The following is a 22229-nucleotide window of genomic DNA, read 5'->3' as shown; positions in this document are numbered from 1 at the left end:
GTGTATCTTCCACCACCGCTTCGTATTTCCCCTTTGGTCAATCCTTTTCGTCGCAATGCTGGTCCACACATCCATCGGCTATCGGGTTGGCAGTTGGGACCCTTTCTCCACTTTGTGACTTCATCTGCGACGTTGATTTTGGTTTCCAACCAACACCACTCTTCGGTAGTGGACAAGTTTAAGACTTCGTTGACCCTGAAAGCCACGTACAGCAACTCTAGCCGAGTTGTCAGTTGTAGTGGAGCAACCTTTGTTTTGGACGCAGCCAGGGCATATTGAATCTGTCCACGATCACGAACGCGAAAGTAAGTCAAAGATTAATATGCTTGTTCACTTTCATCAACGAATATGCGGAACTCGTATGTCGTAGCAGGTGTGGTCGTACCTCGGGAAGTAGCCTCGCGAAATTCGGATGCTGTTTACGTCCTTTAAACCATGCAGCCACAGCTTCCAGGTTCCAGGTTAAATAGGTTTTCGGGTATATGTTTGTCCCAATATACCTTGGCTCTCCAAACGTCTTGCAGCAGTATCTTCCCCTGAATTACTAGTGAGCCGACTAGTCACAAAGGATCGTATATTTTCATAACGAAGCTCAACATTGCTCTTTTGATTGGTGTCATCTAACTGTCCAGATCTCCTTGAAGATTGATCGTGAAGCAGAACAAATCTTCTCTTGGCAGCCATGATATTCCAAGTACACGTTCCATTCCACACTGATTATTCATGGAAAGGCTTTTTGCAGTAGCTGGGCTCACTTCACCGATAGCTTCTCAACTGAGGGTCGATTCGACACCCAGTAACGTATATGGAAGCCAGCCTTTTGATGAACTTCCGCAACCTACAAGGATAGTTCGACGGCCTCTGCTTCTGTGTCGACGATATCTAGGTAGTCGTCGACATAATGACTATTTTTGATTATGGCCGCCGCTCTTGGATAATCTTGCTCATTCTCCACTGCATTTAGATTTTTCACTTACTGAGACTGTGATGGGGAGCAGGTTCTATCACAAACGCCCGAATGACACTCGCCCGAATTCCATTCGCCCGAATGACAAACGCCCGAATGTAACATTCGCCCGAATTCCATTCACCCGAAAAGACCACTCGCCCGAATGGACCATTCGCCCGAATAGGTCATATATTTATGAATACTTCCAGATTCTATAACAACATGTTATTTTTCCTAATCATATTAAAAGAAAAAATATGCCAATCACCTGGAATATATGAACGTTTGTCTAGTTTTTCATTCTTTTCTGCTATTTTCATTCTATATGTCTTCTGGTCGTAGGGTATCAGTGGTCGCATTTTTTTCTTCTAGTTGGAACTGTTTTGGAACGCTATAAAACGGAGGACTTCCTCATTTCAAAAGCGAATTCCACTTATTGTGCCACCCTAAAATGTTATTGGAAGTTCGAGGAATACTGTTTAGGGTTTTTTTTTCATAGACCGATCATAGTGAAGGGGAGAAAAGTGGGTCTCTAGTGGTCTTTTTGTGCGTTGATTTGCGACCATTCATATAAGTCCGCTACGTTAGGCATAAGTACGTTAGGCATAATGGTTACGCATTACGAACGTTAGGGATAATGTACGTTAAGCATAATGGTCGTTTGGCATAATTCTGCCTTCTTTATGTCATGGGCTGTTCTTTGGGTCATTTCTGTATAACGTTCATTATACCTAACGGGTACAAACCATTCGCATAATACTTGCTTTCATAAAAAAATTACGTTTCTTTGGGCAAGATTTTCGAACCTTCTTTAATGCCTTTGTTATATCTTAACATGAAAAAAGTGCAAAGGTAACACACTTTGTACAGGGGATGGACAAAATAATTAGGATAGGCAAATTTTGGGTAAAATTAGATTTGTTGCAACTACCTTAGTTATCATCCGATTTTGACAATTCAGGCATGCTTGAACTAGAAAATTAATGCAGTTTGACGGTATGTCCATGGAATTGACTATGGCCACCGGATTCCGGAGATATTCCGGGTTTTTCGGAGGTAGGTTCAAAACCGTAAATTTGTGGTGGATATTAGGAGAAGTTGTGGTTAAAAATTGAGTAATATTAGTAACCACAAATGAAGTAGGGCTCTTGCTGATTGGAACCATATATTGAGATTTGGAATCGGACCAGAATCAAGTGAGATATGGCCATTTCTTTATAATCGGTTCCGATCGATACTTATCAAAGGGGTCAGGCCACAACTTCATTTGAATCTCGCTTTATGATAGATCTTCCACTATGATTTTATTCCAGAAAGCTTCTAATGTGTCAAGAATGAAAAACCAATTGAATAAACGGATCCTGGAGTCGCTGGGATGTCCCCGGGGAACCTGTGAATGGGGACATTTCAGTTTTAGCACCAAAATCAGTCGTTCGACGGCCCTTTTTTCATGGTTTTCGATCAGGACGCAAAGTATGAATATAAAATGGTCCATTGACGGCTCTGACCGCTTCCAGCACCTACGGATTGGCCCCGGGAAACCTGTGGAAGGGGACATTTCAGTTTTAGCACCAAAACCAGTCATTCGAAGGCTCTTTTTTCATGGTTTTCGATCAGGAAGCGAAGTATGATTAAAAAAATGGTCCATTGAAAGCTCTGACCGCTTCCTGGATCTACGGAATGGCCCCGAGGAACCTGTGGAAGGGGACATTTTAGTTTTACCACCAAAACCAGCCATTCGACAGCTCTTCATTCATGGTTATCGATCAGGAAGCGAAGTACGAAAATAAAATGGATCATTGACGGATCTGACCGCTTCCAGGACCCACGGATTGCCCCCGGGGAACCTGTGGAAGGGAACATATAAATTTTAGCACCAAAATCGGTAATTCGACGGCTCTTTTTTCACGGTTTTCGATCAGGAAGCAAAGTATAAATATTAAAGGACCATTGACAGCTTTGACCGCTTCCAGGACCTACTGGTTGCCCCCGAGGAACCTGTGGAAGGGGACATTTTAATTTTTACACCAAAATCAATCATTCGACAGCTCTTCTTTCATATAAGCAAAGTATGAATATAAAATATACCATTGATGACGCTGACCGCTCTCAGGACCCACAGATTTCCCCCGGAAAACCAGTGGAAAGGAACATTTAAGTTGCAGCACCAAAACCAATAACTTGACTGCTATTTTTTCGTGATTTTTGATCAGAAAGCGATATGAGTATAAATTGAACCATTAATGGATCTGACCGCTTCCAGGACTTACGGATTGCCTTCGGGGTACTGTGGAAGGGGGCATTTTAGTTTTAGCACCAAAACCAATCATTACACGGCTCCCGGCTTTCATGGGTTTCAATCAGAATGTGAAGTATGGACAAGACATGGACCATTGACGGCTCTAACCGCTTTTTGGACCTGCGGATTAGCCCAGGGGATCCTGTGGAAGGGTACATTTTAGTTTTAGTATCAAAACCAGTCATTCGACGGCCCTTTTTTTACGGTTTTCTATCAGGAAGCGAAGTATGGATATAAAATGGACCATTGACGGCTCTGACTGCTCTCAGGAAATACTGATTTCCCCGGGGTTATCAGTGAAAATAAACGTTTTTCGATCAGGAAACGAGGTATAAATATGAAATGCCAGGATCATTTTAAAAATATTACCCGAATATTTTTTTTTTCAGTTTTATTACTGCCTACTTCATACTTCGCTTCCTGATCCAAAGCCATGAAAAAAGAGCCGTTGTATGACTAGTTTTGGTGTTAAAACTAAAATGTTCCCTTCCACAGGTTCCCTGGGTCAATCTGTAGGTCCAGAAAGCGATCAGAGCCCTCAATTGTCACTTTTATACTCATTTCTCGATTCCTAATCGAAACCACTAGAAAAGAGCCACCGAATTACTGGTTATGATTCTTAAAATAAAATGTCCCCTTCCACAGATTCCCCAGGGGCAATCCGTGGGTCCTGGAAGCGGTCAGAGCCGTCAATGGACCATTTTATATTCATACTTCGCTTCCTGATCGAAAATCGAATGACTGGTTTTAGTGCTAAAACTAAAATGTCCTCATTCACAAGTTCTTCGGGGGCAATCAGCGGTCAGAGCCGTCAATGGTCATTTTTAATTCATATTTCGCTTCCTGATTGAAATTCATGAAATAAGAGCCTTCGAATGACTGGGTTTGATGCTAAAACTAAAATGTCCCCTTCCACACAGGTTCCCCTGGGCCAATCCGTAGGTCTTAGAAGAGGTCAGAGCCGACAATGGACCATTTTATATTGATACTTCACTTCCTGATCGGAAACCATGAAAAAAGAGCCGTCGAATGACTGGTTTTGGTGCTAAAAATAAAATGTCCTCTTCCACAGGTTTCTCGGAGGCAACCAGTAGGTCCTGGAAGCGGTCAGAGCCGTCAATGGACCATTTTATATTCATATTTCGCTTCTTGATCGAAAACCATGAAAAAAGAGCCGTCGAATGACTGGTTTTAGTGCTGAAACTAAAATGTCCCTTCCCACAGGTTCCCCGGGGCTGATCCGCAGGTCCAGAAAGCGGTCAGAGCCGTCAATGGACCATTTTATATTCATACTCCGTTTCCTGATCGAAAACCATGAAAAAAAGAGCCGTCGAATAACTGGTTTTGGTGCTAAAACTTAAATGTCCCGTTCCACAGGTTCCCCGGAGTCAATCCGTAGATCCTGGAACTGGTCAGAGCCGTCAATGAACCATTTTATATTCATATTTCGCCTCCCGATCGAAAACAATGAAAAAAGAGCTGTCGAATGGCTGGTTCTTCTTCTTCTTCTTCTTCTTCTTCTTCACTGGCATTACATTCCCCACTGGGACATTGCCGCCTCGCAGCTTAGTGTTCAATTAGCACTTCCACAGTTATTAACTGCGAGGTTTCTAAGCCAAGGTACCATTTCTGCATTCGTATATCATGAGGCTAACACGATGATACTTTTATGCCCAAGGAAGTCGAGACAATTTTCAATCCGAAAATTGTCTAGACCGGCACCGGGAATCGAACCCAGCCACCCTCAGCATGGTCTTGCTTTGTAGCCGCGCGTCTTACCGCACGGCTAAGGAGGGCCCTCGGGCCCTGGCTGGTTTTGATGGTAAAACTAAAATGTCCCCTTCCACATGTTCCCCGGGGCCAATCCGTAGGTCCTGGAAGCGGTCAGAACCGTCCATTGACCATTTTATATTCATACTTCGCTTCTTGATCGAGAACAATGAAAAAAGAGCCGTCGAATGACTGGTTTTGATGCTAAAACTAAAAGGTCCCCTTCCACAGGTTCCCCGGGGCCAATCCGTAGGTCTTGAAAGCGGTCAGAGCCGTCAATGGACCATTTTATATTCATACTTTGCGTCCTGATCGAAACCCATGAAAAAAGAGCCGTCGAACGACTGGTTTTGGTGCTAAAACTAAAATGTCCCCTTCCACAGGTTCCCCGGGGCCAATCCGTAGATCCTAGAAGTGGTCAGAGCCGTCAATGGACCTTTTTATATACATATTTCGCTTCCTGATGGAAAACCATGAAAAAAGAGCCGTCGAATGACTGATTTTGGTGCTAAAACTTAAATGTCCCCATTCACAGGTTCCCCGGGGACATCCCAGCGACTCCAGGATCCGTTTATTCAATTGGTTTTTCATTCTTGACACTTTAGAGGCCTTCTAGAATAAAATCATAGTGGACCATCTATCAAAAAGCGAGATTCAAATGAAGTTGTGGCCTGACCCCTTTGATAAGTATCGATCAGAACCGATTATAAAGAAATGGCCATATCTCACTTGATTCTGGTCCGATTCCAAACCTCAATATATGGTTCCAATCAGCAAGAGCTCTACTTCATTTGTGGTTACTAATATTATTCAATTTTTAACATCAACTTCTCCTAATATCCACCTCAAATTTACGGTTTTGAACCTACCTCCGAAAAACCCGGAATATCTCCGGAATCCGGTGACCATAGTCGATTCCATGGGCATACCGTCCAACTGCATTTATTTTCTAGTTCAGGCATGCCTGAATTGTCAAAATCGGATGATAGCTAAGGTAGTTGCAACAAATCTAATTTTACCCAAAATTTGCCTATCCTAATTATTTTGTCCATCCCCTGTATAGGCAAGTTAAAGTCTGTAATTCTTCCCGTATGCCGATTGTAATCCCAATCGCTGATGTTTTCTAAAAACAAAACTTTTGTTGAGGAGAAAGAAACATCCTTAAAACTTGAATTTGGGAAGACACGTTCCTCAGCATTAATCTCAGCCATCTTAACATCCAATAGTATATACTCTGGATCTAACGTATACTGATAAATTGCTTTCCATCAATGAACAAAAGGCTGTATCATACGTTCCCGTGTTTTAGCATTAATGCCAAGGGAAAGAATCGACGGTGTTGACCCTCGCCTACAGTTCCGTGAATTGTGAATACTTGAGCAAATTGTTGTGGAGCAGTTGAGAATGTTCCGTCAATTATCCAAATCTTGGCTTGTACCTACAACACTGAATGATGTGTTGAAGGAAACATGGATAGTCGATCGCAAGAAAGGTTCTGCGTCCAATGTTGTCATATAGTATCAGTCGTTTTTGGTTATCTTTGAAACGAATTTTGCTTGAACCATAATACTTAGGGAAGAAATCGTGTCTTCAATACATTTAGAAAGAACAATGTATGAAGAAAAGAAGGGTGAATTCGCATTTGTGCCTCTTATTTTTGACGATTGGTTTAAATAAATACCCTTGCAACGTTATTTTCCGCTACAGCTCTAATTATTCCGTCAAGTTTTGATTCATTTCAAGATGTTTGTGGACCGGTATAAGTGACCAGCATACATAAAACATATTTTAATATCAGATTCTCTCAACAATGCTGAGCGATTGAAACTGACTTTTTTTTTGATGAATGGATTGCAAGACAGTGATGAGTAGATTTTATTTATAATCAATGTTAAATGGGGCTTTACACCTCGGGTAAGTTTTCCGCCGAATTTTGGTCTCTGTATCCTGGGGAAAAAGTCTGCGGGCCGAATTCCCGAGGTGTGAAGCTACCTTAAAGGACTTATTTAAAGAAATCAAGTCATTATTTGAATATTATGAAAAAGAAAATACATAACGTCGTTAATTTTCTTATTATTTCACATATAAACGAAACGAATATTTAGATACATGTTAGAGACGTACGTCTCGTGTACAACACGTGTACGACAAAATATGAGATAAATAGGAAATCAAATATTCTTTTTCTTTTATTAGTCACAAAAAATCTTTTCATCAAGTAAGGTGAAGAGTTTTTTCGGGCATATAGTCTATTCGGGCGAATGATCCATTCGGGCGAATGGTCTTTTCGAGCGAACGGTCCATTCGGGCGAATGGTCTTTTCGGGCGTTTGGTCTATTCGGGCGAATGGAATTCGGGCGTTTGTGATAGAACCGGGGAGCATGTTGCCCCAAAAATGGCGACATCAGAGTCCATTGCTACCAAAGGCTCATTCGGCGAGTTAGAATAGACAAACAGCAGAGAACTTCGATCTTCTTTTCGGATTTTGACCTGCAGAAACATTTCCTGGATATCACCAGAAAACGCCACTTCACGTTCCCGAAACTTGAACATTGCGTATAGCTGCGGAGTCAACAGATCAGGACCTTTAAGAAGCATCGTATTTAACAACACCCTGTTCGCCTTTGTAGCCGCATCCCATATCACTCGCACTTTTCCGGGTTTGTTAGGGTTTAGCACCACGCCTAGCGGAGGGAACCACGTATGCCGTGGGTCGAACTCAGCCATTTCCTCCTTCGTTACGAAGTGTATGAATCCTACACTTTCACGTAGAATAAAGTCCTTTGCCAAGCGCTTCTCAAGCCAACCGCCGCTCAGCCATTGGTCTACTGTACGGGAACTCGATGAATTCTTTTTCCTACAGAAGCGCAGTCTAAAACTTCACGCGTTTTGTTCAAACTGTTGTTTCTTGGAGAATTTTCCGTGCTTGTTGGTCCTTACTGTCCTCCATGTTGGGTGCCAAAGTAATTCCAAGACTCTCCACAGAGAAGAACTCTTTTACGTAGTCGTGGAGATCATGATCCGGTGTATCGGCGCAAATGTGCAGTTGCCAATGCTGGAAATGTTCGATAATATCTCATGCGCGGCCACACACTACCCAAACGATGCAAGTCTTTGAAGTGATCGGTTCTTATTCTTTACCTTCCCGAAGCTTCATTGTCGCCAACAGGTGCGAGTTGCTCAATCCAATCAGCAGTCCCGGAACGGCTCTTTGGTAACTCCTTATAGGCACATGCCTTAAGGGCCTGTTCAAATATTACGTAACGCGAAAAACGTTGTTTTTAAGAACCCCCCACCCCCTCGTAACAATCTGTAACAAAATTTAGAACTACCCCCACCCCCATGCGTAACGCGTAACAAATACATTTTTTTTGGGAAAAATCTTGTTTTTGGTAGAATTTGAACCACGATACAATAAATTATTATTTTTTGTGTATTTTATGCTATTTTGAAGACAATAACTATTTTTTGAAAAATATAAATATTTTTTCTCATTGTTACGCGTAACAATTTCTTGAAGGACCCCCACCCCCTATATTTTGCGTAACAAATCGTAACAAAAATAAAACAACCCCCCACCCCCTATTGCGTTACGTAATATTTGAACAGACCCTAAGTGCTTGAACACCTTTGACAGCTGTCCAACGTCCAACGATTGTTCCGGATCGCCCCAGATTGTTGACCGTGTACACCTAGGATAAATTGAAAAGGGTGTCGCATCCTGGCTGCGAAATACTGAGCGTCTCTTACTGCAAAGTCGATATTGTTTTGTTTATTCCACTAGTTCAATGGACGCACAATGAATGCGCTCGTCCGTTCACTCCTAGTGCGTCTGCGATGGCATGATGGCGTCTGCGATGGCAAGTTACAGACGAACCATCATCTAAGAACGCGGTATTCACTGAACCATTTTCCCCATACAGTCTTACGTACAGCGTTTATAGGGTTGATGAAACTTGCGACACCGGTGATGGATGGAGGAGAAAACTGCTGACGGCTTCTTTGGCTATTCCTTTTAAAGACCGTTGCAAGTGCAATAGATTTTCGGAGTCAGTGAAACCACACGCTGCTGTGGAATTGTTATAACTACTGATAAATAGTGGTCAATCTATAAGATCCCCACAGAAAACGGAAAGCTCTCTGAAAATGACTTGATGAGACGTCGACTAACACTGGAAGGGTGCGAAACGGTTTAAGTCTGACGATGCGTTCGGCATGGCCGGAAACTGCCCTAACGTGCCTTATAGAGGCCCTAACATTGGAGGTACAATGCGTATTTGGGGTGTTGCTAGTCTCCTAGTTTGGCTAGCGATACTTGGACAAGGTAGTGATGTATCGTAAGAATTAGCGTATAATATATTTTGTTAGACTTGGAATCTTCTTAAGAACGCCGTAAGTATGATTGTACTCACAGGTAAGCCCTGTTCAGGGTTTGAATCCAACAGAGAATTACAAATTCTCTCACTTATCGTCTCTGTATACATATACGATATGTAGCATACCGCGAGAGACTTTTTTTCGCAAGCTGCCATAATAAGGAACTGATTCGAGAGGCTATACCTCATGATAAATTTCTTTTAAAAAGCTCCAAACGCGGGGAGCACTAATTCTGATTATGCATTTCAACTTGTTCTACACAGCTTGCTTCTCTTCAGTTAACTTAACTTGCTCTTGCACGTAGTGTTGCTCGAAAACTTTCAGTAAGTTCACTATTTCCAATTCTCGCCGTCTTCTTACGTCGTTCTCTTTTTTATCTTGCATTTCCATGTCATACTGTCTCTTCAAAATAGCTTCGATTTGGCTTCGATTTCCATGGGAGTTGACGATCCGACGGGTTCAATGACTGGTTTTGGGACAATTTATATATGATCTCGCCGCCTCAAATCGTCATCGGAAGCCGGGTCTCCGGCTTGTTGCTGCTGGAACCACGTTTCTACCTTTTGCCGGCTACTTGCATGACTCTGCAGACTTCCACTCCGAACGCTTACAGCTTCTTTCAGCCAGGTACTCACTCTCCCGTTGTAGTTTCTCGGTCATCGCCCTCTCGATTAATGACTTTTCTTCTTGCAATCGTTCTTCTTCAAGCTTTTCTCTCATGTTCCTTTCATACTCCAGCTTCTGGAAATCCCTAGCTATCTGAGCCTTCCGAGAACTTGAAGTGTTAGACTGGCTGGTCAGTCAGAGCTAGCGGGGGTGGTGGAACGTTCGGCAAGCATTTCACATAGATAAAGTTTCTGGATCGTACTGTAGCTGTGTTATACTGGCTTGAAGTGTTAGACTGGCTGGTCAGTCAGAGCTAGCGGGGGTGGTGGAACGTTCGACAAGCATTTCACATAGATAAAGTTTCTGGATCGTACTGTAGCTGTATCCATTTCCGCACAAGAAAAATGATACCAGCGCTTACATTCTCCGCACTGTACCATATATAACTTGGCATTGTTTGGCCGCTTACATTCCGCACAATCGTGCTAATTATCAATGAATCGCCTGCTTTGAGCGTGCTTACAGCGGCACACTAGGAGTTAACTTTTGAAAATCAGTATGGCGAAAGGCATCTAATGTTTAATATATCGAAAATAAGCACCTTAATCGAAAAAATATTTGGTAGGCGTAGTAGCCAATACCTTCCTACATAACTGGTACCAAATAGTTTTTCGTAAAAACTTCCTACTGTTGAGAAAACCCGCGTTAGATGTCTTTCGCCATACAAACTTCAGGTGGTTAACTCTTGCCGGCTATTTTTACATATACGTTGGCGCCTGAGTACGGCAGCGGCGGGTAGGAAACCAACCACTGTATCTGATTCATTGCAGAAGGTTCAAACGTCTCGATAGACTCGTCGTCGCGAGGCTGTGTCTGTGCACCGTCGCTGGAAAAAGGTTGTAACTGAATAATAACTGAAATAATAACTGAAGAAATGCTAATAGAATACTTAATTGAAAAGCGGGCCAAGTTCCTGTAGGAATGTAGAGGCATAGAAGAAGAAAGTCATTTGGCCGAATGGGTCATACGGCCGAATAGGTCGTATGGCCGAAAAGATCATTTGGCTGAACAGGCTATTTGGCGAACAGTTCATTTGGCAGAATAGGTTCTTTCGTAGAACAAGTGATTTGGCCGATCAAGTCATTCGCCGAATAGGTCCGGCCGAACACGTCATTTGGCCAAATAGGTCATCTGACGTTTCACTTTTCACTCATCAGTTCACACTCCTCACTGCGAAAAGAGAGAAGTAGAAGTTAGAAATGATTAGTGAGAAGAGTGTCTCACTTCTCAGTTCTCCCTGTGAAAAGTGAGAAGTGCGAAGTATGAAGTGAGACGTCCAACCACTCACTTCGTACTTCTTACATTCTACATTGGGAAGTAAGAAATAATTAGTAATAAGTGAGAAGTGGGACGTCTTACTTCTCACCCCTCATTAATTTATTTATTTGTCGTCAAACAATACGTGGACCAAATTAACAATTTTATGCATTATATATAACTTCTATTACTGTATAATGTTGTATGCCTATTTTGGATCAGTCGTTACCTCGAAAATTAGAGAAGAAAGTTTTTTTAGTACATTCCTATTCATTGTTATGTCAACTGATTCACAATAGCTATTATAGCAGGACATCGTTCTACAGTCGACTTTCTATATCTCTATGTTCTATATCTCGATATCTCTCCCTATGTCGATAGTTTTCTCAGTCCCTTCAATCTACACACATTTGGGCTTTCTACATCTCGATAACCTCCCAATCTCGATATATCTCTATCTCGATGTGTTCTAATCATATTTTGTTCATTTCCTTATGTCGATATGTTCAAATGCTTAGGCTACTAGAATATCTTTGGACAATAACAAGCACATCAACAACAGGAAACGACATTTGTTTTGTTGTTGTTTTTCATAGCAACTAAGCTTTTTTGGATCTAGTACCCATTCTAATTTTCCTTCCATTCCTCGATCTCTCCCTATCTCGATGGCACTTCAATATCGAGAGATGCAACTGTATTAAAAGGCCCATTTTTGGCATAGTTAGTTCTTTGGCTAATAATATAAAACAAATATCGATTCCTTAATTGACGAGTGAGAGCTTAAATTTTTTTTGAAGCATTTGTTTCTAATTTTGGCTAATAAATTTCTATTTTTTTTCAGAATAAGTTTCTTATAAATTTCAAACGTAGTTTCCATTTTTATTTAATGTATCCTACATACTTTATGGCATTTTTAATTCGAGCGATGTACAAACCAACGGAGTTCAAAATAAAAAGTGTTCAAATTAAAATGGTCGGAATACCCAATAAACATTTGGTCATAATTAATAATTGAATCCTCTAACACCTGACAGAAACTGCGCTCCGAATTGAAAGTTTGTACAGACCCCATTCGATTTTAGCAACACGTTCGGAACTTATTGTGACACTAGACCCACTGTGGCACTTTTTACGCGGATTTTAAGATCTTGACATCTTTTCTATAATTATTTAACGCCAGACGGATTGTTTTACGTCGGTTTTGAAATCTAAACGTTGGTTGGTTTAGGCGACGATGGACCGGGAGCAGGGCGTAGTCCGAGTTTCAAAGGCATTTTTCCAGTCCCTTTGAAACGCTCAGCACGTTTCGGCAAAGTGATGATCTTTCGTGCCTGCTATTCAACATCGCTAAGGAGGGTGTATCGGTGGTGACGAAATCAAGGTAATTGAAACATTTTGTGCACTTACATAGTACAGACATAGCTATATACATAGATAAAGAACTGGAAAGAATGAATTTTTTATCGAGTCGAGTTCGAAACACTGAGGACGGCCTTACTGTCGAAATACATATATGTGTAAAACAACAAGAAAGTGGTGGAATTAAATGAGAACAGTACTAACTCTTGCTATGTTACGTGAAATTATGAAACTTAATTGTAATTATAGGTTATAAGATAAACTTGTGTAGTGAGTGGGCAATGAGAAAATTCGATTTTATTTCTTGAACAAAACATCTGACATAACATTTGAATTCGTGTGCAGGAAGTAAAACTCCAGTAGCCTTACGAGCAAAGGTGTAGGATTGCCAATCCGGAGATGGCAAGGTCGATTCTTGGTCCAGTCTATGATGTTTTCGGTATGGAAACATTCTCGACACCCTGGGTATAGTGTATCCATTGTACTTGCCACAGAAGAAACATATTCACACAATTGGTGGGCATATAGAACATCTTTCAATTAATAACTCAGTCTAGGAGCAAGCCAAGTTCCAGTTGTAGGGTGGAGTACTTGAAAAATAAGAAGAAGGGGAAGACATAATACAAAAGGTTAGCTGAATACACTCCAGAATCTTGAGTTTGAAGCATCTGGCATCTGCGTCAAATCAAGGAACATTTTGTACTTTTTTCTCAACGACAATTTGAAATTTAAAATAAATCTCCTCATCATCAATAAATCTTTCTATCTAAATAATGATTTCGAGAAGCGTCGTCAATTTTTTTGGAGAATTAATACGAAAAGCCTGAAGAAGGGGCAGGGGGGTTGAAAATTTCCAGTTTTTGCGTGACGTGCTTTATGGATTTTCCCTAATACTTGAACACGAACAAATAACTAAACCGACAGATAGTCTTTAGAGTAAATGTAGTTTTATCCAAGCTCAAATGTACTCAAAGACCTCGAATTTGTTTATGCATACTTCTTTTTCTATCGGTGTTTTTTTTTTCTTAAAGTAAAGTTTAAGTAAACTTTTTTTCTTGCAGGGGGGAAAGAATAAGTTAATGGGCAAAAGTTTGAATCTCTGAATATTCGTAATCATTATTTTATGCCAGTACGTCACAAGCAGCATCGTGTGGCAAGTTCATGAACTTGCATAGAATAGCTTGATTATCATTTTCCTTGTCGTGTGGGGTGTGGTGCTTGGTCGAAGCGTGCTGGAAACGTGTCCCATCCGTTTAACGTCTGGTTACCACAAGAACATTCGGAGAAACGGAAAAACTTGGAAGTTATGAGAGAGGCATCTGAGACTATGTAACATACATTTGGAATTTAATGGAATGAAAAGCAATATTTGTATTGTAATCCCATTCATATAATCATAAAGGTCAATAGAAACAGTATTAGAAACACTCTTCCTCGCAATATAATCATAATGATTATATTTTCCTTATCTACAATTCACCAGTGGAATCCACTGCTTCGAAAGTTGTTTCCCTACTCCTCACCCACATTGGCCCATACTCGTTAAATCTATTCAAGCATAAAATCAGAACAGTGTGCAACGCGTAAATGTTTCAATCATCCACCCATCATCACCCATCATCGCGTATCGCATCAACACAATTCGCACTCGGATATCGCAGAAGCGTGACGAGCAGCTTGCGCCCTCCGCGAGCACCATAGCCGACTGGGTCGTCGTCGGTTATGGTACCTCTAATCCTTTTCTCAGTGCCTCTAAGTTGACAGACACCGCAGATTGAAAATAAAAGGATGAGACCGAGTTTCTGAACACGATGCAAGACCACTGACTGTAGTTACTGGAGATGGCCATTATTTGATTGGAAGTAAATCGATTCTGAGATTTCAGTCGATTGGCCATAAAGGGTGAAAAGATGAGAAACTCCTAACAAGATGGATTACAGCACCAATGTTTGGAATAGTATTGTTGTTGGTTAGCAGAAGTAATCAATCATTTTTGCTTGGTCTCTGCTTAGAAAAGATAAATAAGTCTTGGTTGATTTCCCCTTCAAAAGCACAATCGAGCCGCCTCAGAGGTTCAGCGAACACCATTGTTTACAATTATTTAAGGCCGTAATTGATAGAAAATGCTTACATTTAACTTATTCGAAAATCAGCTAACTGAACTAATGTCTTATCTCTATAGCAATAGCACAGAGCACTATAAATGATTACCCTCTTGAAGTATGAATAACAGTTGGATGAATACACTAAGCTTAATGCACATGGTGATGAGAGAAAGTAATAAATTTTAAACAGCTCTTAAGAATGGTTTGAAAGCTGTAAAAGATAATTGTTCTTCTTAGCTGGTGATGATGATGCTTCGTCGTAATGTGGTTCAAAGCATTGTTGTCTCCTTATTGCAATTAGGTTTTACTTACACTCAGATGACAATTCGAAGTATAAAATAATATTACAGAAAAATCCACGACACCAACATCGAGTAAGCGACACATCCAATCGAATAAATATAAAAGCATTAGACTTACATGCTTGGTTAAGAGTCACAATTCTACATACAGTTTAGATGTTAGGCAATCATTACATGAACGTTGGGTTACTCACGGCACTGCATTGGATTTAAGGTGCGCATTCGCATAATTACCTCGTCAGGATAGCGGCCACAGCCCAAGCGGCCAGGCAAATCATCAGAGCTCGTGCTTTGGTGCAAACATAACCGGCCTTGAGTGGTTCACAGATGGCGTAGTACCGTTCGAAGGAAATCGCCAGGATTGTTAGGACGCTTGCATGAGCCACCGTTAGCTCTACGAAGGGCACTGCTTTACCTATGGAAGAAGGAGAAGAAAAAAGCCAAATTAATTCACTTAGTACAAATATTTACTGCATTTTTCGAATTCATTCATTTCCCGAATTTATCAAATTTACATACGCCTAGTAATCCTTAACCGATTAAGAAAACCGGTTGAGGATAACTATATGAAAAGTTGATTAATGTTTTACTTATCTTCCTTCATTACGGACAAAAATTAACGCAGGCGCGCTGAGTCGATTGATGTACATATATCACTACCTATGGGTCTACGAACCTCTAGTTCTTTTTTGAGTGAATTGATAATCTGAATGAATTATTGGCAGTGGCTGATTTTCTACTCGCCGCAGCCACATCCAGGCGCTATAGTATATGCACAAAATAGCCAGCAAGAGTCAACCGCCAGAAATTTGTATGGCGAAAGACATCTAACGCTGGTTTTCTCTAAATTAGGAACTTTTCATGAAAAACTATTTGGTACCGGTTATGAGGGATGGTGTCCGCTACTACGCCTACCAAATATTTTTTCGTTTAAAGTGCTTAATTTTGAGAAATCGAACCTAAGATGCCTTTCGCCATACTGATTTCAGAAAGTTAACTCCTAGTGTGCCGCTGTAAGCACGCTCAAAGCGGGCGATTCATTGATAAACTTTATTGTACGAGAAAGGCAAAAATGTGTTTTATGCCTTCTACTCGAATCCAAGAAACGACTAGTGAATAAATTCAACATGCAACAGTAACCATGCACCAATTGATCGCAAAACACCTTTACAAATAACAGTCGATCAATTAACTTTTGTTTATTTTCACGGAAGATCTTTGCACAAGGAAACATCTATTTTTTCGCTGCGATTGTTTGGACATCCGTTCCAGACACTCAACCAATTCCAGACGCATTTGTTTCTGGTCGGTGCATCTTTTATCGCACTGCAGCCGAATGTTGGCCAAATAAACATGCCATTCCGGTTCGGTCGGTATCTATCTTCAGGGGGATTCAATGTTTACAAGTGCGTTGGCAAAAGTAGCGACAGCAAACATTGGCGGAGTGTAAATATGTTTGTAAATGCGTGCTCTCGGTTTTATGAGCCCTGGCAATAAATTATTTCCTAACAGTCTGGGAATTTTTCAATGGTCTGGTGGTGTAGGCGAGGTGACAAGAAAATAATGCAGTACGCTAGAAAATTTAAAAAATTTAGCCATCAAATCCGACAAATTCTGTTACAATGTAATGATATTCATGGGAAAGAGATTTAATAACCAATTAATTGACGTTTTTTCACATGGTTTGTGTTCGTTGTTTTTTTATATTGAAAAAATGGATTTTTAGTATTATTGAATTATTTTGAAATAATTTTACAAAATAATTAATGGCGCAAATATGTATACGTCAGTCTGCAAGAAATACGGTCACTTTTATTGGAATTTCGATCAAATAGAACAGTTTTGTCGAAAAAACTGGCCAATTTCATGAATAAATATCAGCCCTATAGCCAGATTTTGGCAGCTAGATGGTTGTTATTCTGAAACTTTATTTTGTATAAAATAAGACAAGGGTTTAAGTTCAGTTTCGCCTGATGAGGATCATTGATGTAAGTGTCAAATTTTATAGTCTTGTTTTCGGTAAAATAGCAAAGTTCCATCGTTCCTCAGAAAGTTCTTCCAGGGACTCCACCAGATATTCATCCAGAAAATCCACTAGAAGATCTTCTAGAAAATCTTTTTGAAGTTCCTCCAGGAATTCCTTCGGAAGTTTCTTCAGGAATTCACCCGTAAGCTGGAATAATAATTTCTCTAGAAGTTAAGAATTCCTCCGGATGTTCATCAGAAATTCCGCCTGCATGTTTTCTAGTAATTTCAGCAGAAGTACAACCAGAAATTCCACCGGGAGTATTTTCAGAAGTTCCGCAGGAAGTACTCTCCGGAAAAAAATTATCCGGGAATTGCGACGTAGGTTCCTACAAAAATTTCAGCGAAAGTTCCTCCAGGATTTTTTTTTCTGAAGTTTATCCTGGAGTTCCTCTGAAGTTCCTCAATGAATTTTGGAAGTTCCTCAAGGATTCCGGAAGTTCCTCCAGGAATTCCTACAGTAGTCTTCTGGAATTCGTCCGTATGTTCCTCCAGGAATTCCAGAGAAAGTTTCTCCAAAAATTTCGCCCAAAATTCCGGAATAGTTCCTGAGTAATTTCGCCGGTGCATTCTGAGGAATTCCGCTCGAAGTTTTTCCTGGAATTTATTCGGAAGCTCCTGCCGGAATCCCTAAAGAAGTTACTCAGGGTATTCCTCCTCTCACGGTATTTGCAAAAAAAATCATGAAATTGCGACTAGTGAAAAATGAATTATGAAAAGTGAATAGTGAGAATTATATGAAATGTACAGCAAGAAGTGCGGAATGAGACAATTTTCACATCCCTTAAGAAATAAAAAGAGAGAAGTGAGAATTGAGAAGAGGATAGTGCGAAATGACAAATGAAAAGTGAGAAGTGAGACGTAAAAAATGAGAATGGAGAAGTAAGTAGATAGTAAGAAGTTAGAAGTGAGAAATGAAAAGTGAAAAGTGGAAAGTAAAAATTAAAAGTGATAAGTGAGAAGGGAAAACTGAAAAGTGAAAAGTGAGAAGCAATGAGTGAGAGATGTGGAGTGAGAAGTGAGAAATGAGAAGTGCGAAGTGAAAGTGAGAGGCTAGAATTGAAAAGAGAGAAATATGAAATAGGTGATATGGAAATGCTAATATCATCTTCCAAACTTAAACGCACATGTTCATGATAGAATTAGAGGCGAAAGTATAGAATTGATAGTTCCGTTAGGATATGGCCGGCATGAAGAATGTTTTTATAGAAGTCGATTTGAAAGCGAGCGGAGGGCAATATTTGTGATGGCACATATCACACGACCTTCCTTCTGCCAAGCTCCCGTATGAAGGGGGAGGGAAGAATATCAGTGTGGAAGCTGATATTTATCCAAATCCAGAAATTCGTTTGAAAACTCCTCTAGATATCCCACAGAAAATTTGAAAATGGAGTTCAAAGAAGTTCCCTAATGAATTCCTTCAGAACTTCCTTTAAGAATTCCTTTGAAAATTTATTTGGTATCACTTCGGAAATTCGTTCCTGAAATTCTCAAAAAGTTCGCTCAGGATTATCTTTTGAAATTACTTTGGGGATTGCTTCGGAAATTCCTTCTACGGATTCTTTTGGGACTTTAATCAGAAATTCATTCGAAAACTTTTTCAGGAATTCCTTTGAAAATTCCTTCAATAATTCCCTAGAAAATAGCCATGGAGAATCTTTCAAGAATTTCTATAGGAATACTTACGAACACTGTTGTATGAATACATTCGGAAATCCCTTTAGAAGAAAACTTTTGGAATTTTATTTAGGACTTTTATTTTAATTCCTTCAGGAATTTCTTTTACGAATTTATAATAAAAACTCTTCCAGTAATTCCTCAAAGAATTTCTTCGGAAACTCTAGGGAGATATTTTTGGAATTCTTTTGAAATTTTTTTCTGGACTTTATTTAGAACTTTCTCCAGGAATGGCAGAATTCCTTCGGCCATTCCTCCGGAAATTCTTTTAGCAACTTTTCCAGAAATTCCTGTAGATGCCGAAAATTTCGTCTAAAATAACTTTAAGAACTGTTTCGGAAATATCTTCTGAAATCCTTTTGGGAATACTTTGAAAATTTCATTTGTAAATTCCTACATTTTTTTTAACCTTCCCAATGCATTAGAAAAAAGTTACACATTGTGCATTGGGGTCCATTTGGACCCAAGATTTCATTTCGATCACGAAAACTCAAATTTCAACCGATTTTCGATCTTTAGGCACCAAACGAAAGCTGTAGGTTCCAATAACAAGCCCACGGGGTGATTCATCCAAATTGACCACTCTAGTCCCCGGGGAGCCTGTGCTAAAGAGGTACTGTTTGAGCTTCTCAATTTGGCACCAAATTATCGAGTTTCGTGTTATGAAACATAAAATTGCTTGCAAATATGTGCTCTGATGATCCCAACTGTATTTGCTATATTGTATATGACATTTCTGGGCAAATTTAGCTCTCAAGCGGTCATCGGAAAGCTCTCTGGAAGATCCGGAACTTCCGTAAAATTGATCAATTCTAAAAGTTCATCCCAGAGCTTCGCGATTTTTTGATAACCATTCATTCTGGCAAATTGTGGGTGCAATCATTAGTTAAAGCCTTCTGTGACCTACAAATGTCCCATAAACGGTCCTCCGGAAGATCCGGAACATCCGTAAAATGGCCAATTTCAAAAGTTCACCTTAGAGTTTCACGATTTTTTTTAAAAACCATTCATTCTGGCAAATTGTGGGTGCAATCAATAGTAAATGTCTTCTATGACCTCCAAATGCACCAGAAATGGTTCTTCAGAAGATCTGCAACATCCGTAAAATGGCCAATTCCAAAAGTTCATCCTAGAGCTTCGTGATTTTTTCGTAAGCATCCATTCTGACAAAATGTACGTGCAATAAATAGTGAAATTTTTCAGTGACCCCAAAATGTCCCAGAAAAGGTCCTTCGGAAGATCCGGAACATCTGTAAAATGGCCAATTCTAAAAGTTAATCCCAGAACTTTGCGATTTTTTTGAACATCCGTGAAAATGGTCAATTCCAAAAGGTAATCTCAGAGATTCGCATTATTTCGTAATCATCCATCCTGACGAATAATGGATGCAATCAGTAGTGAAAGTTTTCAGTAATCCCAAAAAGCTCCCGAAACGGTCATCCGAAAGATCCGGACTATCCAGCTTTCCACTCCAGCCATAATGGCGGCTGCTATAAACAAATCTGACAGTAACTGCTTCCGACGCTGATCTGTAATCGACGCTATAGTCGTATCTTAGCGACCATTTTCACATTGTTTATATACTTTTTGTTATCCGAAAACCTACAGCAGAAAACGAAAGTCTCGAAGAAAATATGAGAAAACAATTTGTTACAAGCTTCTGATAATTAGATTCAAGTCCCTAATTGATACGCTTTTTCTTTTTAGGTTGGAGTTATTGTCCTACCAATTTCAGGACGCGCCCTGTTGACATTGGATTTGGATATTCATATAAATATTCCAAACACAGATTTGCAAGCAGTGCAGCATTTTAGCATTCTGATCCGAGCAGTTTTTAGATGTTTCGACTTTAATCAGATGAATAGCTACACTTAGTACTTGGGCGCATTTTAGCCATTCACCTAACTCCACTGGATTACCAAGTAATAAATGAAAATCAATCTTGAAGAAATCCGATGTACACTCGGATGTACAGCTCAATGCTGATGTGCGCAAAATTTGATTTCACCCACGCCACGCAGCATATTATTTGGTTCAAATGATAACTTTCTACTCTCGTCTCTACTCAGTACTGCAATTTCCACATAGTTCACTTGAAACTACTACTTTAAATACTTTAAATTACATTCCTAGACTTGTATATTGGATACATGAATTATATAAAATATAAAAATATTGAACAGTTCTAAAACAGTATTCGCTTGGCGGTGAATACTTCATTTAGACCGACAAAAGCTTATGAGGTGAATAAAACCTTACGTGTATTTTGAATTTAAGCCTTTTGAAAAAAATGATTTCTGAAAATATTTATTGACGTAGACAAAACAACATTTTTTTTTAATTGTTTGTTTTCCGCATTGATGAGGCCGACGTTTGCCTTCCGGATTCCCTTTCAAATTCAAACGGATGTTTGTGACAGACATCATCGTCCGGATCTATCGCTAAACTGCTATGAACTAATGTGCTTTGTCCACTGAAGCATTGGTATACGGTCAACTTCTCGCACGTTCTATAGGAACTCGGATTTCAGGACCCCGTGAATGAGTGCCTAAGTGCCTAAGTGTAACCAATAAATAATTCGATGAAATCAGAACGCATATCTAAGTGCTTCGGCTCATTTAATTCAGATCAGAATCCCTCAGAACTACTCTGGTTTAAATCCTAAAATGGGTTGACATTAATTGCATCTACATTCATTCAGTGAAACTCCACTTAACAGAAGTTATAAAGCTCACACGCAAATTGTTGTATGGGAAAATGGCTTCAACCTAAAACGAAAATGCGTATTATTTTTGTGGCACTACAACAAGTTTGAAATTATCAGAAGCTTATTACAAAACAAAATCGATTTCCTCCGAGTTTTGCTTTTTCCGATAACAATCAATAAACAATGTGAAAATGGTTGCTGAGATACAACTAGCGTCGATTACAGTTCAGCGTCGGCTGTACGTCGGAAGCAGTTACTGTCAGATTTATTCATAGTAGCCGCCATTATGGCTAGCGTGGAAAGCTGGATATACCACTGTATTCGATCCGACTTCACTGTTTCTTCTTTTCCTTTGCTCACACCTACGAAACACACGTCACCTTTACTGGCAAGGTGCGCCTTAGACTTTCTTTCCTCTGTCTTCCTCTTCTCTTTCCGGACCGGGCAATCTGATATCTTATGCCCATCCTTCTTGCAGCCGAAACATTTAAATGTTTTCTTCGGATACTGCTGCTTCGATCCGGCAAAAGCAGTCTGTTCGTTGGTGAGGGAAAATGAATCTACTCCTTTCCGTTTCGTCTCCTCGTCCAGTAGTCGACACTTCACAAATTCAATGGAAAGTTGTTCTTCTGGCATCGTTTCGAGTGCCGTTATTACAGCAGAATACGATGGCCCTAGTGTCAACAGTAGATGGCAGATAACATCAACTTTTTCCAGATCTGCACCAGTTGAGCGA

General features: G+C 40.1%; 1 protein-coding gene across 1 annotated transcript in view; it reads right to left on the bottom strand.

The window, feature by feature from the left end:
- LOC134204951 (QRFP-like peptide receptor) overlaps positions 1–22229 on the bottom strand; it is a 207522-nt gene that overhangs the window by 88615 nt on the left and 96678 nt on the right. Inside the window, exon 3 of the mRNA XM_062679765.1 lies at positions 15319–15499. Coding sequence (XP_062535749.1) covers positions 15319–15499 — 181 coding nt within the window. The remainder of the gene's footprint in view (positions 1–15318; positions 15500–22229) is intronic.

This window comes from Armigeres subalbatus, chromosome 1, assembly GCF_024139115.2.
Source record: "Armigeres subalbatus isolate Guangzhou_Male chromosome 1, GZ_Asu_2, whole genome shotgun sequence".
NCBI classification, from domain to species: domain Eukaryota; kingdom Metazoa; phylum Arthropoda; class Insecta; order Diptera; family Culicidae; genus Armigeres; species Armigeres subalbatus.
This window is presented reverse-complemented; position numbering and strand designations above follow the sequence as displayed.